This window comes from Nilaparvata lugens, chromosome 2 (assembly GCF_014356525.2).
Source record: "Nilaparvata lugens isolate BPH chromosome 2, ASM1435652v1, whole genome shotgun sequence".
Taxonomy (NCBI): domain Eukaryota; kingdom Metazoa; phylum Arthropoda; class Insecta; order Hemiptera; family Delphacidae; genus Nilaparvata; species Nilaparvata lugens.
The window spans coordinates 58,505,666-58,525,860 of NC_052505.1; the positions used below are offsets into that span (position 1 = coordinate 58,505,666).

At 33.4% G+C, this 20,195-nt stretch overlaps 1 protein-coding gene across 1 annotated transcript; it reads left to right on the plus strand.

The window, feature by feature from the left end:
* The first annotated feature begins 458 nt into the window (after positions 1-458).
* On the plus strand, positions 459-13,142 carry LOC120349566. Its single transcript, XM_039419952.1, has 2 exons — positions 459-479; positions 11,809-13,142. Exon 2 carries the CDS (start codon positions 11,908-11,910, stop codon positions 12,478-12,480), a length of 573 nt encoding a protein of 190 aa, XP_039275886.1. The 5' UTR covers positions 459-479; positions 11,809-11,907; the 3' UTR covers positions 12,481-13,142.
* Positions 13,143-20,195: the final 7,053 nt, after the last annotated feature.

Below are 20,195 nucleotides of genomic sequence, written 5' to 3' on the forward strand. Positions count from 1 at the left end.
TACATTGATTGAACTGCAAAACCCATCCAAAATCGCATCGCAATACAACCTACCCTTGATTCTGATTTTATTGGACGAAATTCAAAAATTTGTTTGAAATAGGCATCGACTTGCGCCCGTGGATCATTATAGCGGGTCAATAATGCCTGCCAAATTATTTGATAATTGTTAGCCAATGGTGGCAAATGACGACAAATATTTGCTGCTTGTCCAGTAAGTCTACTTACAAGATATTGGACCTTCTGCTGATCGTTCAAATTCTTGTTGTCATGTACCAATGCCTTAAATAGTTCACAAAACACCGACCATTGAGTCTGGTTCCCATCAAATTTCGGAAGGTCGATTTTAGGCAGTACCGACTCAGACACGACCGGCTGTGCACTAGCTGCTGTAGCTGCCGAAGATTGAGCAATAGTGACAGTCGCCTTTCTTTTTGAGAGTGTTAGCCGCTACTTCAATATACTGAAACAGATCTAGATGTGAGTCATTGAATGCTACAACATGGTCTTTATTCAACTCAAGTTCCAACTCATTAACACTAATTCTGTTTTCATAATCCGAAATGGTCTGAGACACCCGAGGATACAAGATTGAAAATTGCTCAGCAACTTTTGGATCAGAGACGTTTTTAGACAGTTCATAAATTCTCTGCAATCTGGCATACAATTGTTGCAGTTTAGCATGATGCACCCTGATTTGTTTCTGTAATTTTTCCTCCATCTTGAACTCATACACGAAACAATTCAGCCCCGACAATACAAACAACAGACAATAAACAAGAATGAGTTCAAAAACTAGATGAAAGGAAGAATCATGACTAGTAAGTTATCAAAGTTAAACTTTGATTATCAATTCACAAGATAAGTTATTGCTGAGAACAAAACTATATGATTAGATAATGTTCTTCCAACAACTCACAAACAAACAAAATCATGCTGGTGATTAACCTTCACTAACATGTATAAAAAATGGACAATACAAATTCCAACAAACAAACAAATTCCTGAAAAAGAGCACAATGAACCCAGTTTTAGAAATTATAATTTTAACTGAAATAAATTTAATTTCAGACAAATACAAATTGACAAGAAACCATGCTCTTAGAACAAGGCTACAACAAACTTAAGTTGAGCATGGATCAGACCATTCTCAACATGCCAACATTGGACAAATACGAAACTGCTTGAATCCAATGTGTGTGAATCAATCAACAAATTACAAATTCAAATTCATCCCGGCCTGGCAGGATCAAGAAATTTCTGAACAAAGCTCAGGCTAGGGCTACCAGAGGACTGTAATTTACTATTCAAATAATCAAATACAAACAAGGGGTAAAATTTAATCTTCAATTTGAGCCAGGTTATTTGTACAGTTAAACTCTGCATTAATGAACAATAAAAAAGAGCAAAAACTCACCAGATTTATTCCAATCTTGACTACTTGCCCTTCGAAGCCTTTATTAGGGTTCTGGTCAGGTTCAGGGTGGGACGAAATCGGGGAATAGACAGGTTATTTGCTTATGGGCTGCCTTCTCGTTGATTCTGTGTTCAACTTGCAGGTCATACACTGTGTTTCGAACAAAGCTCGAACTGGATTCTTTATAAATTCAAATCCGATTCAAATTAATTCAATTCAATACTATCTACGCTGTTATATTCATAATTCACACACACAACACTCAAACAATTATTTACAAGAAATTTCCAATCGAAATTACATGACAAACACACAATTTTGGTCTTGCAACAAGACGGGCTGACGAAACAAGACTGAAACCTTTCAAAAAAAATCCACAATGCCAAGCGGCAGGACGGTCTGCGACGGCACAAACACATGCCTGCTATTGGAAGAACTATAGTCTGGCATTCTGGCGCTAAAATTTGAATTCTCTGGCCAGAACAAATTCATAAAACAATACCTTACATACTTAAGCATCTAACATCATTACAAGCTGAATACTTATCTTTTTATAGTTGAAAAACATGGCTATAGGCTTGTAGACACACCACACAATTTTATACAAAATTAGAACACCATAAAACTATTCAAAACTCAATTTAAAACATTGAAAATTCACTTAAACAGAAAATATTCAGAGAACACAAAACCAGAACCATAGCCACCACCATTTTTTAGAGAGAGAGCTCTAACAAGTACAGAGCAAAGCCCCACCTCAAAACCATTGTCGACATCATGAAACAGTCACGATATTAAATTCCAAAAATTAAAAATTACAAGTTTAGAATTTACATTTCACATTTGTTCTCAATAAAACTTTATTTCAAAACTGTTTTTTGAATTTATATATATCCTCTATATTTATAATGATCTATTCATCTGTTAATTCTGTCAACTCAGTTACGGTGATACCATGTAATGTGCAACACAATTATTTACGATAAATTCTCAGTTAAAAAGTTGTCCGCATATCGATTACTCTGATATTTACTATCAGTTTTATAGATCTCGAGTTGAAGATTCGATTTTAATCAAGAAAAAATGTAATATTACAAATACCCCCCTCTTACATAAAATATTTACTGTTTGAAAATTTAAAGAAAAAACTACATTGAAACAAATGGAAATTGTTGAAATTAAATTTGAGAACAGTAACAATTTTTTTATAAAAACATTACATGTCATCCTATATATTGAAAATTATTATAAAAATTCATCAATAGCATTTGTTATACTTTCCAAACAATATTTCAAAGTATAGAATATCAAAATTACTTTTGATTTAGCTTATAATTTAAAGGAAATATCTCAATGGAAAGTTTAATTATATAAAGAATAGTTTTTGAAATTGCACATAAATCTAATAGATGGAAAAATTCAATTTTTTATTGCATAAAAAAATTAGTATGTTGATAAAATTTTTTTTTTTTTTTTTTAAATGAATTGATGAATTGTTACATTCAATTTTCACATAAATTTCAATAAATCAAAAAATGTTCATTTCTCTCACTATTGACGCGGTTGATTTTATCGATGCAAATTTTGGAGAACAGTCCGTTAAGGCACTCAGTATGAATTTCAGTTAAGTGTGACTCCAGTGTGAAGACATCAGTGTTGGGCTGATCCAAATACTCATATCTTGGGCTGATACTTGTAGTCGACTGATGCATACCAAACTCAATACAGGTGACATCTCAGTTAGCATTGCCTCATGCTTGTTAGTAGTAGATGGCTGCATACCAAACTCGATACAGAGTCACGCAATTTTGTATCATATAATTATACAATGTACATTCCAGGCTTGAAATGTCAATGTAATTTGTTCTTTGGAAAGAGATAGATGCTGCATACAGGATTAACTTAGATGAGGATTAATTTAGGTAAGGTTTGGTTTTTTGATATTTTCAGCTTTCAAGGTTTAGAGTTCTGCATACAGGGATATCTAGGAGAGGATTTTTTGAATCATTCTTTCATGATACTGTGATGTTATTCTGAATTCAAAGTTGTGAATGTGAACATGGATGGCAATTACCTCCAGGTAATGTGGTAGTGTTGAAGTTTGAGTTACATGGTCAGCAATAGGAGTTGGCATTGTCATTGACATATGCTTTGGTGTCGGCATTGGCGTTGGCATTGTCGTAGGCATTGGCATCAACATTGGTGCAGGCATTGGCATCGGCACAGGCATCGGCGTAGACATTGGCGTAGTTATTGGTGTAGATATTGGCGTTAGCATTGGCATCGACATTGGCACAGGCATTGACGTAGACATCGGTGGCATTGGCATTGGCATCTACATTGGTGCAGGCATTGGCGTAGACATCAGTGTAGATATTGGCATTGGCATTGGCATCGACATTGGCGCAGGCATTGGCATAGACATCGGTGTAGTTATTGGTGTTGACATTGGAATAAGCATCAGCGTAGATATTGGCATAGTTATTTGTGTAGATATTGGTGTTGGCATTGGCATCGACATTGGCGCAGGCATTAGCGTAGACATTGGTGTAGTTATTGTCATTGACAGTCAATTAATGAGTCACACTAGTTCAAAAATCACCCGAATGTTCTTAACACTCTTCATAGCATTCACTTGATGCTGATTTCGAGATTCACGTGATAATTATTTCGATGTTAATGTCCACGCTGTACCTGTTATCTTGAAATGCTTATAAACTAAAAAGAAAATTTTTATTAGGCTACCAATAAAATCTAATACACATGAAAATTATTTCTAAGTATATAATCAATATAAAAATGAAATTTGTTAACATCTTATTATACAGTCAGCAATTATTGTGAAATTTGGAAACATCAATTACAAAATTTTAATAAAAAAAATTCATTTCCATTTATTCACTGTTCAAATAACAAAATTTAATCCATTCTACAAAATTTAGAACATAAACAAATACATGTTACATAAATTTCATTACACTCTGTATCATTATCAAAATTGTAAAAAACATCAGATCATCACAACAAAAATGATTTCAATACATATTTCAATGATATTTCAGACAATTGGTCTTCTATTCACAATCATTTCATAATACAATATATATGCATTTCATTATCATTTAGTATAACATTCCATTTATAGCATTTATAGCAAATTCATTTCACATTTATGATTTATCATTCAGGGATTCAAAATTATTTATGTGGACACATTTATAAATTTTCATTTTAATGTTTTGTTCAAATATTGTATAAAAAGCAAAATATTTACAAGAAATCATTCAAAACATCAATAATATTTTGCTTCAAAGGCAATCAATATTCATAAGTAATCATCTGCATCTATGGCAATCAACATTATTAATCATTATTTTGCATCTATGGCAATCAACATTAGTAATCAACACAAAAAATATTATCTCATTACTGACTCTCTAAGTCATAACCTCTGTTATTCCTTCTTTAGGCAATAGTGGAAACTCACTTTCTAGTATATTTATGAATTTACTGCTAATGTAGTAGAGTTGCCTTCTAAGAAGAGCTGAGTTGGTGTTATATATATTTCATATTTTCTTATTGTATTAGGTCTAAGATTATATTTATGTCATCGGCTAGAGGGAAATTATGCTCGTATTTAAAACTGTTATTTGTTATGCAACTAAGATATAACTGTCGTATAGTTTTAACATCAAATTCACTGAACAAAATCTTAATATCATAAGTTCTAGGTTTCTTTAAAATTGTCTTTATGATGAATTTTTGTATTAGAAAAAGGTTTTTAATATGGGTATCGAAAGTCCCACCCCAAACTATTAAACCATATCGCATTAGGGATTATACTAGTGCCGTATATACCTGTTTGCATTCTGAGAAAGATAGCACATTTTTCAATTCATAAAATTTATAAGATAGGTATTTTAGTCTCTTACATAGGAACCAAACTGTAGATATTGTCAAACGTCTGGTCTTGGACTTAAGGAATTGGACCTTAAAGCTGGATTCGCACACAACTGTGACAGTGAACATGTAATTCACGAGTATAATTTCTCATTTGATGTCCCATTTGAGACACTCATCGATCCATATACCAAGATATTTGAGGTTTGATTTCCTATTAATAACAGGGCAGGAACATCTATCAATGTTTGGTTGATTTATTGAAGAACAGTTTGAATGGATTTTAAACTTATATTGATTGTTAGGTTCACCCTCTCTATTTGCTGAAAAAGCTATGTAATTGGTTTTTTCTACATTTAAACTCGAAGCATTAGAGTCCATACAATTCCTCACAATATCCATATCTTGCTCTGCAACAATGAAAGTATCATTCCAATTATTTTCTGAAAATATAATAACTAAATCATCAGCAAAAGATGAAATTCTCCCATTTTTTAGCTTAATATTCAGCAAATCATTACATAGAGAATGAAAAATATTGGTGAAAGTACAGTTCCCTGGGGAAGACCGTAAGATGACAGTTTCTCTATACTTTTATTGTTATTTATTGTTAAAATTGGAATCTATCTTCCAAGTAACTTCTTATGAACTTTAATGAATGACCTCTGAAACCATACTTCTCCAATTTGTTGCAAATTCTATCATGTGGTATGTATCGAAAGCCTTTGATTAATCCACAGTTATAGTTCTGGGGTAACCAAACACCTTTTAAAAAGAAAACTTTATTTTCAAACACATAATTATAAAATATACATCGAAAAAGAGAGAAGTGCTCTCGGTGAAGTTTGGCAGTAGACTGACTAAAAGTACTATGATCGATCATTACAATGGAATATAGCGTCAGCAATAATATTAGGTGTTACCAGATGTAACTCCTCCCCCCTAAGAGTGAAGCTGCCCTCAGCTTCAAAGAAATAAAAAACATATATTATATTTAAGTATTATAAACTAAGTACATGGTAGTCTGGGGCATATTTGTTCTGGTTCACGCTGTACAGTATCATTTTCAACTTCAGATTTACAACATATTAGGTTACAAAGTTTGTGCCAGATAAACAGCCGTTTGAGAAATATTATAACAATTGCCATGCTACCAATTTCTCCTAAATCGGTTGGATAGCATGTCTCACCTATTAACCTAAGGAAATTTATCGGCTCCAACGTAATAGATTCTTGGTAAACTATGAATGGATCTATCGCCTATGAATGAGAAATCCAGTTTTCAGAGCAAATGAACTTATAATCTTCAGACGAATTTTGGCAATACACTACACAAATACACAAAGAACAATATCTTACACGCTTAAGCATCTAAAGTCACTACAAGCTAAATACTTAGGTATCCAATTTATATAGTTGAAAACAATGGCTATAGGCTTGTATACACACAGATCAAAATACACAAACTTAGAACACCATAAAACTGTTTAAAACTCAATTCAAAACATTATAAATTTCAATTAAACAGAAAAATATTCAGAGAGCACAAAACACTTTCCATAGCCAGCCACCATTTCTCAGAGAAAAGAAGGAAGCCTAGCTACAAGGAACAGAGCAAAGCTTTGTAGACACCTCAAACCAGTGTCGACGTTATGGACACGTCACCAAAAAATTATAAATTACAAGTTTAGAATTCACATTTTATATTTGTTCTCAATAAAACTTTATTTTGAAACTGTTATTTTAAATTTTATATATCCTCTATATTATCTGTTAATTCTGTTAACTCTGTTTACAGAGTTTGTTTTTTCAGTGATACCATTGAACATGCAACACAATCATTTACGATAAATTCTCAGTCAAAAAGTTGTCCGTATATCGATGACTCTGATATTTACTATAAAGTTTTATAGATCTCGAATTGAAGATTCGATTCCAATCGAGAAAAAATGTAATATTACAAATACCCCCCTCTTGTCAAGAGTATATTCTTCTATGCCCTCTTGTATATTCACTAGCAATGCTAAACATACCCAAACTTATGAACTGGATTTTGTAAAGAGATTTTCTGTTGAGATGGATTTAGAGGTGACGGGACTAAGGTTAAAAATTGATGATCGATTTGAGGTAGCAGTGTTAGGTATCTATAGGTCACCAAATGGAGACTGGCAAAAATTTTGTGAGCTGCTCCATACACTTTTGGAAATTACAACCGCTCGTTTCACAAATGTTATAGTAGTAGGAGATTTCAATACCGATTTTGCCAGGCAGGATAAAATGACAGAGGATATTAGAGATATTATTAATATGAATATTTAGAATTAAGGTCCACGAATAAACAAGAGTAACTCGAACTTCACAGACAATTATTGATAATATCCTCACAAATATAGAAGGTTGTAATGTCAGGTTAGGTAGCTCAGATCTATCAGATCATAACTATCAAATTTTAGATGTTAAGTTGCAGGGCCAGAATCCAAGCAGAGAAAAAACTTTTGTGAAAGAAATTCAGCAATATGAGCTAGGAAATATAAATTGTTTGAAGCAGGAACTGCTTCAAGAAAATTGGAGTAGTGTTTATAACAGTTGTAACCTAAATTACAAATATAAGCAATTCATTGATACTCTAAGATTTCACATTAGTGTATGCTGTCCGATAAAAAAGTCAAAGTAAAAAGTGAATTAAACAAAGTAGATGAATGGATAACAGAAGATATCCTTACTCAAAGAAATATTGTTAGGGAAGCTTATGAGGAATTTAAATTAGTGAGGTATGTTCCGAGTGAAGTCAAATACAAATGTCTAAAGAGAAACTATGCAAAAGAAGTGAGGAAAGCTAAGTGTAAGAAAACAGCTGAAATATTAACAACTAGTACCAATTTTAACTCTGCTGTTTGGGAGGTAATTAATAGAAATAGGAGAGCAGCTCAAAAAGATACAGTTACTAATAACCCTAGGATAATCGATGAACATGGAAATTATATGGATGATAGTATAGACATTTGTAACTTTTTCAATAAATATTATCAACAGGTTGCATATAATCTCCAAAAGTCACTGAACACTAATACTTATAATACAACTACATTAAATGCTGAGCCAATTGAAAAGGTATTTAAATTTCATCCATTATCAAGAGATGAGTTGTCAAGAATAATCAAAAATTTGAATAACAAAAAAACAGTAGGATTGGATGGGGTCTCAAGCAAAATTTTGAAAGAATGTGAAAATGAATTACTGGACCCTTTATTGCATCTCCTTAATACTTCACTAGAGCAGGGTATTTTCCCTGATGATCTGAAACAAGGAAAAATTTTGCCAATTTTCAAGAGCGGTGATTCTGAAAGAGTTGAAAATTATAGACCCATTAGTATTCTAAATGTAATAAGTAAAATTTTTGAAAGAGTAGTTTTAAATAGGTTATTGATGCACCTGGAAGAAATTAATTTCATATGTGATGAACAGCATGGGTTCCAGAAAGGGAAATCTACTAAGACTGCAATAGTATCCCTTGTTGAAAGACTAATAGATATAATAGATTCAGGTGAGAAGGCAGTCGCAATATTTCTTGATTTATCCAAAGCTTTTGATTGTGTGAACCATAGAATATTATTGGAAATACTAAAAACTGTAGGTGTGAATGGTGTAGAACTAAAATGGTTTGAATCATATCTCATAGGTAGAAACCAGTGTGTTGAGCTTACCAAGGTGGATGGGAATGAAATAGTAAAAATTAAATCTCAAAAACTGGAGGTCCAGGCTGGAGTACCTCAAGGCTCAATTCTGGGTCCCTTACTGTTTCTGTTGTATGTGAACCAATTACCAAAAGAGTTAAAAGATCACAGAGCTCTGTTGTTTGCTGATGACACATCGCTTATCTTTAACAATTATTATTAGATAGTCTAGAAATAAATGCTTTTACTGGAGTACAGTCAATTGTCCAATTCTTGAAGCAAAGGCAATTAACAATAAATAGTAAGAAATGTCAATTCCTACAATTCAAAAGTAAATATAATTCAGTAGAGGATAGAGAAATAAATGTGTTTGTAGAGGAAAATGAATTAGTCCAAGAAGAGAAAGTAGCATTCTTGGGAATTTTATTGGACAGGAAATTAACATGGCATCCTTACATTGAGAGGATATGTAATAAGATATCATCTGGGGTATTTGTCCTGCGGCAGCTTGCTAGGCTGAATGATAAAAAACTACTGTTAACTGCTTACCATGGACTTATACTATCTCATATTAGGTATGCTATTTTAGTATGGGGTAATTCATCTCAACAAAATATGGACAGAGTGTTTAAGATTCAAAAGAAGGCACTCAGATGTATAGAGGAAGTGAATAGGTTAGACTCTTGTAGGCCTTTATTTAAAATGCTTGGTCTATTAACTGTGCCATCTTTGTATGTATATGAAGTTGTAATGCATGTGAAAACGAGTGGTGTGATCCAGAATTCAGATGTTCATGAGTATAATACGCGAAACAGAGCAGATTATCATATAATAGCTCACAATAGTAGGTTATTTGAACAAAAAACAGATTATATTGGTAGGAAATTTTATAACAAGCTACCTCAAATCTTAAAAAGTAATGATGATTTGAAGATTTTCAAAAAACAAATGAAAAAATATTTAGTTGATAGAGCTTTTTATAGTGTACAAGAATTCCTTTCAAACCTAAACTAGGTTGAACTACTTAGTGTTAGAATTATTATGTAATAACATGACTTGTCTTATACTCCATGACTGGAGTCTTCGGGACGTAATCTGAAAAAAAAATATATATATATATTGAATAATTTGCTTTTCATAAAATATTTGAACAGTGAATAAATAGAAATGAAATTATTTTTTCATTAAAATTCTGTAATTGATGTCTCCATTGAGTTTGAGGAAATTTCACAATTTATGTATTGTTGACTGTATAATAAGATGTTAACAAATTTCATTTTTATATTGAATATATAATTGTAAATGATTTTCATGTGTATTAGATTGTATTGGTAGCCTAATCAAAATTCTCTTTTCAGTTTATAAGCATTTTAAGATAACAGGTACAGCGTGGACATTAACAACGAAATAATTATCACGTGAATCTCGAAATCAACAACAAGTGAACGCCATGAAGAGTGTTAAGAACATTTGGGTGATTTTCGAACAAGTGTGACTCATTAATTGACTATCAACGCCAATATCTACGCTGATATCTATACAAATGCCTGCGCCAATGTTGATGCCAATGCCTACGACAATGCCAACGCCAATGCCGACACCAATGCATACGCCAATGACAATGCCAACGCCTATTGCTGACCATGTAACTCAAACTTCAACACTACCACATCACCTGGAGCGGTAATTGCCATCCATGTTCACACTCACAACTTTGAATTCAGAATAACAGTCACAGTATCATGAAAGAATTGATTCAAAAAATCCTCTCCTAAATTATTCCTGTATGCAGAACTCTAAACCTTGAAAGCTGAAAATATCATAAAACCAAACCTTACCTAAATTAATCCTCACCTAAGTTAATCCTGTATGCAGCGTCTATCTCTTTTCCAAAAAACAAATTACATTGTCATTTCAAGCCTGAAATGTACATTGTATAATTATATGATACAAAATTTACGTGACTCTGTATCGAGTTTGGTATGCAGCCGTCTACTACAAGCATGAGGCAATGCTAACTGAGATGTCACCTGTATTGAGTTTGGTATGCAGCCGTCTACTACAAGCATGAGGCAATGCTAACTGAGATGTCACCTGTATCGAGTTTGGTATGCATCAGTCGACTACAAGTATCAGCCCAACACTACGAGTATTCGGATCAGCCCAACACTGATGTCATCACACTGGAGTCACACTTAACTGAAATTCATACTGAGTGCCTTAACGGACTGTTTTCCAAAATTTGCATCGATAAAATCAACCGCGTCAATAGTGAGAGAAATGAACATTTTTTGATTTATTGAAATTTTATGTGAAAATTAAATGTAACAGTTCATCAATTCATTTTAAAAAAATGTTTTTATTCAACATACTAAATTTTTTTTATGCAATAAAAAATTGAATTTTTCTATCTATTAGATTTATGTGCAATTTCAAAAACTATTCTTTATATATATTAAACTTTCCATTGAGATATTTTCCTTTAAATTATAAAGCTAAATCAAAAGTAATTTTGATATTCTATACTTTGAAATATTGTTTGGAAACGTATAACAAATGCTATTGATGAATTTTTATAATAATTTTCAATATTATAGGATGACTAGGAGGAATATTATAGGATGACATGTAATGTTTTATAGAAAAATTGTTACTGTTCTCGAATTTAATTTCAACAAATGTATTTGTTTCAATGTAATTTTTTCTTTAAATTTTCAAACAGTAAATTTTTCTATGTCAAATTTCAAACACTTTTTGACTTTCGACTGCACTCATCTTAAACAATGAAAAACTCATGACTGTTGTATTGATTTCACAGCTGGAAGATTTGAAAAAGGAGGAAGAGTTAACAACAGCCAAGACGACAGGCAGCATCAGCGAGTCACACATCAGATTCCTACAGGCGAAGGTGAAATCGATGCGCGATTCTTTGAATTCGCTGCGGGACGAATACGGCAAGCGTACCGAACAGTGCAAATCCGTGCAGGACGATCTGAAAAAGGCGCTCGAGGAGTCAAGTCAAACTCAGCTGAGTTTGAATGCGGCCAGAGAGACTCTGAAGAAGAAAGAAAAGTTGACTGTGACGCTCACTGATAAGTTGAAGATAAGCGATGCTGAGAACGCGACGCTCAAAAAAGAGTTGACCGCTCTCAAACGAGAATTGAAACAAAAAACGGCGGAAGCTTCGAATGTAGAGAGCAAACTCAACCGAGTTTTGGGCGAAAGTGAGCGGATAAAGGAATCAGCAAAAAACGCTGAGAAAGAGAATCGCGAGAAGCTCAGTGCTGACATTGCAAGAAGGGAGGAAACCGAAAAGGCACTGAATGAAGTTGGAAAACAGAAATGCGAGTTGCTTGACGCTCTCAAAAAGCAAAGTGCTTTGATAGCGAACCTGAAAAAGCAGAAGGCTTTGTTGGAATGTTCTCTATTGGCTGATATTGCTGCTGACCAGTTCCTAAAATTATTGGACTCTGCTGGTAATGCAGAGTAGTAAGTAAACCACAATTATCGAGAAAGTTTCGAATCGAATGTGTCAAATAATAAATGTTGGTATTCCAAGATGTTTTGTAAACGAATGTATGAGTAAGATTGTAGGGATAGCCTACTGATTTTATTAAAAGATGTCAATTAGGGTTGTTGATATAAACCTGAATTATGAATAGATTTGCAAGTCTGCAATAACTTTCCTTCCCAGTCAAGAATAATATTTCATTTTTTTACAATCAATTAAGATGTAGTTTAAAAGTTGTCAATAATATGAATACATGTTTGCGGAATGTTTCTTTTTCAGACCTGTGAAAAATGTCATAAATTGATAAAATGAAGAATAAAAACTGTAAGAGAATTGCATGTAGGCTACTTTCAACCAAGATAATTTGTAAGACTGAATTTATCAAAATTGATCATTTTGTGTATCCTTTGCATGAAGATTCATCCAAATTATTGTAAGGTGAATCTTCACCTTTCATCTTTACTTCAAGTAAACTATATAGTAATGTTCTTCATTCGAGGGTATTGCTGATGTTGGATAAAAGGAATTGATGGATAAATATTGTGATTTGGATTTGGAATGATTGATTATGTTTGCTAGAATTGTAAGAAAAACGCTTCTGTAGAGATAGAAGTCTGTAAAAAATAAAGCTTTGATGAGATTTTCAGCTATTCAATGTGATTTTCCACAAAATAATAAAAATAAAATAATTTTAGCAGCTTTCCTGTATTGTGGTGTCTCCTGTCGGTGACGGCATTTGTTAACTCCTGTTTTGGGAAAGAAACCTGCTTGGTGTGTGGTTCTTGCTGGTTGAGCCACTTACCCTTGTCTTGAACCAGACACGAAATTTGGAAAAAATGTCTAGTATACTGCATTATTTTCCTGACAATCAAAGGATTATTGTACTACGTTTCCTGAAGATCCAGTAACTCGATGATGGGTTACTATTGACCTCTAAATGAATATGATATTAGCAAATAAATAAGCTATAAGCAAGGCTGAAAACAGGGTCACTAAGGAACAATATGTGATGACAAGTTGCATTTATTTAAATTTAATAAAAATCATAGAAGAATATTGTTTGTTCAATAATTATTAAATGAATTTTATAATGAAGGGTTGAGCCATGAACAATACAATTTGAATTTTAAAGAGTTCCTTTAAAGCGTGCTTCGCTACGGGAATTGAATGATCAGATTATTTTTGTAAAATATTTATAACCTGAATTCTACCAAAGCCGTTATAATCGTTTTTGAGATCCATCATACAAACAAAAATATTGCTTGCTGAATATAACTTGAATAATATATTAATAAAGTCTCGTCACTGTCATGTGACAATTTTGTATCGGAAAAGGTGCTCTCCCTTGATGAAAATGTTATCATATATAGGACCGTTCCAAGTTTCATTCAAATACATTTCCATAATACCATAGAGAAACAATAGCATAAGTAGATATCCCATGGTATAGGGCGTTTATGTCGCAACTTTTACTGTTATCTCAAGCTGATAGTCCACGTAGTTCTTTCCTGTGAAGCTTTATGACGCTGGTAGTCTCTCATATTGTGCCGTTCATACACTCTTACCCGGTCAAAACAGTAAAAATCGATAATAATCGACAGTAATCGGCTTGAGATAACAGTGAAAGTTGCGACATAAACGCCCTATGCCATGGGATATCTACTTACGCTATTGTTTCTCTATGATGATACTTGGTTACCCAAAAATCGTTGTCAGTAAGTGTGATGATTAGTTGCGTTGCTATCACCTCAGTTTGAACAACACATTCAACTCTGTTGAAATATACAATCAACTGCATATTTTAAAAATCTGGTGTGGCGCACTCACACAACTTTCCTTGCCATTATGAAAATTGATCACCTGACGCTAGTGTTCCCGCGCATCTCAAGTCTACTATTCAAAGATTTTTGAGCCAGCTGGTGACAGGGCAATAACGCTGGAGACACACGAGGTCTACTATCTCTTCATAGTGAATAATTTTAATAGAATCAACAGTTGCCAACAGTTTGCAATTGGATAATCACATTTTCTCGAATTTCGAGCTTATTTTTAATTTTAGGTGGAAATGTTAATAGACATTAATTGTAGAGATTCTCATGCTCAATCTTTTCCACTTAATTTTTTTTTGTTTGAATTGTATCTGAAGCCTGATTATTGAGAATCGAAAATCAAACTTTGCATGGATGGGGCGGAGCTCCTGAAATTTTTACAGATATGGGACTTTTGGCAGTTGATAGAGCTTAACGATGACTATTTCTTGTATAACTTTAATCAAAATCGTTGGAGCCGTTTTTGAGAAAATCGCGAAAAACCCTGTTATTTACAACATTTTTGCCATTTTAGCCGCCATCTTGAATCGCATTTGATCAAAATTGTTCGTGTCGGATCCTTATATTGTAAAGACCTTACGATCCAAATTTCGTTAATTGGGAGATGAGATATATCGTGTACACAGACGCACATACACTCATACACACACACACACACACACACACACACACACACACACACACACACACACACACACACACACACACACACACACACACACACACACACATACAGACCAATACCCAAAAACCACTTTTTTGGACTCAAGGGACCTTGAAACGTATATAGAAATTATATTGCTGCATGTTATAACCACAGCTGTTAATTTTCTCTCTTCCTCTCTTTAGTTTTCAACAAACGATGGAAATTTCTGTTTTAATAAGCTGCCACTTGGATGATCAATTGTTCCTCTCAAGTTATCTCAGAGATGAATGAGACTCAGCTCAAATTTTTGTATCACGGATTTGCCCTCTATCGGTAATAAATGAAAAAATTAGGCCACAGCTTAACATGAAAATTATTGAGTCTACTCATTTGAATTATTAATTGATGTGTTGGAAGTGCTCTGTAGAATGGTAGACTAATTGCAGCGAATTTTGTGGAATATTGGGCGGGAATATTGGACCTCGACTTATCCATTGGCAATTAATATTTCTCGTTGACAGTTATCAAATTAGCAGAGTGATCATGTTATTACTTTCCTTGCCCTATTACCATAGGTAAGGAAAGTATTGCTTTCCGAAAAAAATTAAGGTACCCAAATTCCCAAATTTCTATACGTTTCAAGGTCCCCTGCTGAGTCCAAAAAAGTGGTTTTTGGGTATTGGTCTGTATGTGTGTGTGTGTGTGTGTGTGTGTGTGTGTGTGTGTGTGTGTGTGTGTGTGTGTGTGTGTGTGTGTGTGTGTGTGTATGAGTGTATGTGCGTCTGTGTACACGATATCTCATCTCCCAATTAACGGAATGACTTGAAATTCGGAACTTAAGGTCCATACACTATAAGGATCCGACACGAACAATTTCGATCGAATGCGATTCAAGATGGCGGCTAAAATGGCGAAAACGTTGTCAAAAACAGGGTTTTTCGCGATTTTCTCTAAAATGGCTCCAACGATTTTGATCAAATTCATACCCAAAATAGTCATCGATAAGCTCTATCAACTGCCACAAGTTCCATAACTGTAAAAATTTCGGGAGCTCCGCCCTATCAATGCAAAGTTCGATTTTAGATTCCCAATTATCAGGCTTCAGATACAATTTAAACAAAAAAAAATCAAGTGGAGTAGATTGAGCATGAAAATCTCTACAATTAACGTTCAGTAACATTTTCACCTAAAATTGAAAATAAGCATTCGAGAAAACGAGATTATTCAATTGCAAATTATTGTTGATTCTATTAAATCATTCACTATGAAGAGATAGCAGACCTCATGTGTGTCTCCAGCGTTATTGCCCTGTCACCAGCTGGCTCAAATCTTTGAAAGTAGACTTATGAGATGCGCGCGGGAACACTAGCGTCAGGTGATCAATTTTCATAACGGCAAGGAAAGTTGTGTGAGTGCGCCACACCAGATTTTTTTTGCTTTTGATTGATGCAATTGAAAATAGAATTCCAAATCAAGTTTATTTGGAATTGGTTGACTCTGGTATCATGGATCTCTTGCTTATTCTGGAATTTCTGGCATAGCCTATCGCTCAAGCTGGTTTACACAGAAGTTATTGACAAAATTTTGATAACTTAATCCTATTAGATTGAACGGAACTTGACTAACACATATGTTCATCGAATGTTTACATTCTGTTAATAACTTTGGTGTAAACGCAGCTTTACTCTTCGTTTCACTTATTCAAAAGTATAAAAGTAGCCAATCCACTGATTCTTTCTTCCATGAAAGTCCATAAGAGTCCATTCATAATAATTAGTCTAACATTTGATGTGGCTGATTTCTCATGTCCTAAACTTTACTACCATAAATATTAAAGTAGGAATTTTTAAGTGGACATTTTAATGTTAATTTGAATAGAGTTTATTCAATCACTTTGATTATTGACTACCATTATATGATTTCTTTCTTTAATCTTAGCTTGAAACCAAAAGCTTTGGAATGAAAATTTGAATGTAACTTAATTTAATTTCTATCTAAATTGAGAACTTTAGTATTTACTTGTGATACATTAATATAAATATCAATAGGTTTGTCTTGTGTCATGTAATGACATCAATCTCGGGGACCGAGCTTCGCTCTGGAGTACAAAAGCATAAACAATTTATTATGGAAGAAGAAATTATAATATCATTCAAGTTCATACAGAAATGTTCTATCTAATCACAGTGAATTGAGATTAATTCCCAGAGGAATGCAAAAATTTCCCTCATAAAGGCCCGGTTGCACAAAAGCCAGGTGGAATTTTAATCCTGATTAATTTCACGTGAACCAAATCAGAGAAGACCATTTCAGAAAGATGGATCTACTGGAATTTATCAGGATTGAAAATAATCCGGCTTTTTGGCAACCGGCACTGAGTACCTGATTGAATGATTACAAAAGTTCAACAGCTGAGTCATAATTTTGACACAGTCCCACACACATGAACTCGCTCACTCACTTCCATCATCAACAGATGACGAAATAATTATTATCAGCTGTTTTTCCAAGAATGAAGAATAATTATCCTTTCAATGTCCTTCAGCGAGTTTTCCCAGGGATGAGACCTAGTGCAATCGAATTTTTGTATTATAAACCTACTATATGCTCTAAATTTCGTTAGAGCCGTTTTCGAGATCCGGTGAAATACAATAACATATAAACATCTAAATAATTATCTTAACATCCAAACATCTGAACATCTAAACATATAAACATAAATTGCTCGTTTAATAGTATAGGATAAAAGGAAATAACACCAGCTGATGGAATATTATGTTTTTTTCGATATAGTTTTTAGCTGATTTTGAAGCATGAAAATATCAGGTCCAGTAGCTCAAAAGCCTGTTCAATTTCAATCATGATTAAATTCCATGAGAACTAATCAGAGCAGGGGTTTCTTCAATAGAAGGCATCTCTGATTGGTTTTCGTGGTTTTAGTCCTGATTAGGAATTAACAGACAGGACAACTGGCTTTCTCAAGGCCATGGCTGCGTAGAAACATAGAGAAACAGAGGAGCCAATACAACAGAAGCTGAAGAAATTAGTCGCATCTCTATCACCTCACAATAAACATCAATTCAACTACCATATGTTTGGAGAGATCGATTTTAAATTTATTTTGCTATCATCCGGTCACTTTCTGTACCTATTCTTCCAGATGTTCCATACTGCAATGTTTTAAAATAAGGTAATACTCAACTACAGCTATTATAATCTTTTTCACTTGCTCACACTTTCTTTCTCACGTTTTCAACAGAGTATGGAAACTGTTTTTGATCAGCTGCTACTTGAGAAATAATCCTTTCTGAAAGAGCTTCAACGATTTTTCCCAGAGTTGAGACCTGTTCCAAGAATTTTTTTTATCGCAAACGTACTCTATTCCTTATTTAATAAAAAAATGTTAGAGGCGTTTTCGAGATCCGTCAGACATACATACATACATACATATCCGCAAACACACATATTTAAACAGAAATTGTTAGCTTAGTATAATTATTGACTTCAATGATCATGATTTCATTTAATGAGAGCTTATTTCACATAACAATAACAACGGGTATAAATGTCAAACATAATTGAAATCGAAACTAATAACAGCTGGCATAAAAAGCAAAAATGGCAATTATAATAATTTTGAAATGCAAACAGTAGCTATCAAAGACCTTAAAGAGATGCATCTTCAAGGTCTTTGGTAGCTATCATCTTATTTCCAAAGACCTTAGAGATGCATAGACTCACATGCAGCGCTAGTGTCGTACTTGGAATTGAAATCGGCCATTGAGGATTATTACATACCAATGCCTTTGTAATCTATAATACTACAAATATATAGATATAATATCTCGTGCTAAAATACCCCAATGGCGGCCTTCAATTTCAAGTAAGAGCTATCATTGGGGAGACATAGGAATTGTGGGTCTATATCTCTTCAAGGTCTTTGCTTATTTCCATCTGATCTAATGTAAACAAATTATAGTAAGATTCACATCAATGTGTCAGCATTATTTGAATGGGGAGCATTGATGCTATTAATGAGGTATACTGACAGTTTCAAGTGAATATCAAACACTGTTATGCATATTCCCCAATATTTTTAGCGAAATGCTATCTTCTATTTTCTTTGGTGACACAACCAATGTTTGGGAATGATTGATTCATGGAAAAGCGCCTTGCTTCTATGGAAAATATTTTTAAATTGGGAAAAGCAACAACAGCTATTTGGCCGTTTTTATAAATAACTCCTTTCTGTCGTCAAGTTAAATTCTGGCCGAATTTCCTCATTCTTTGCACACAGATTCCACAACGGACACTTCTGAAGTTTTAAAAATACCCTCCATTCATCATACTGAATAATTAAAACTTCATCGAAATTGTTTAAGCTGTTCACGCGATCTGTCAGATATACAAACATAATTAGTCATGATAGAATAAGATCAATTGATAGAAGTCCCGTCATAAAAGTTTGTTTTATGAAACATAAAAATCATATATAGGTACTCCCAGGAATAGAAATAAAAATATTTATTCTTATATTTATATTCCAATATTTATAAATCTGATTACCCTTTTCAAAATTATTCAACACGACATGTTTCGGCTATAAATAATGCCATTATCAAGTGATTGAAAATATATTAATAATATATAGGTAATATTCTCAGGAATAGCTCTGATTGAAGTAGCAGTGCCCAATCAATTTTTCCGTGATAAATGCATTTTTATCTTCAACTTGGTGCCAACCTACCAAAGTTAACTCAACTTAATGCCAACCTGACAAAATTATTAATTTGGTTACCAGTTAACAACTGTTTCGAAGAGATACTCTCTCTAGATTATAGTTCTACATTAACATATGGTAAGGACATTTCAATTATAATTAAGTGATTGGAGTAAGAAGAATATAGTATACATGCTAAAACACGAACTTTAAACCCTTAAAAACCACCCTTAGAGTTAAAATATCGCCAAAATTTATTAGTGAGCACCTTGGACTTTTAAGGAAGCTATATTTAAAGTTTTGTTGCAATCCGTCCAGTAGTTTTCCTTAAATCGTGATCAGTGAGTCAGTGAGATAAGAATTTTATAAGTTTAGTGTAGATGAGCATGTAGTGCTTTCACCCAAGGGTTGCCCGACTCAAGTTTGGACAGTGTAGTAACGTCAGAATTTTTACAAAATATATACCAGTCCGTTTATGGAGAATGTTGTCGAAGAGATT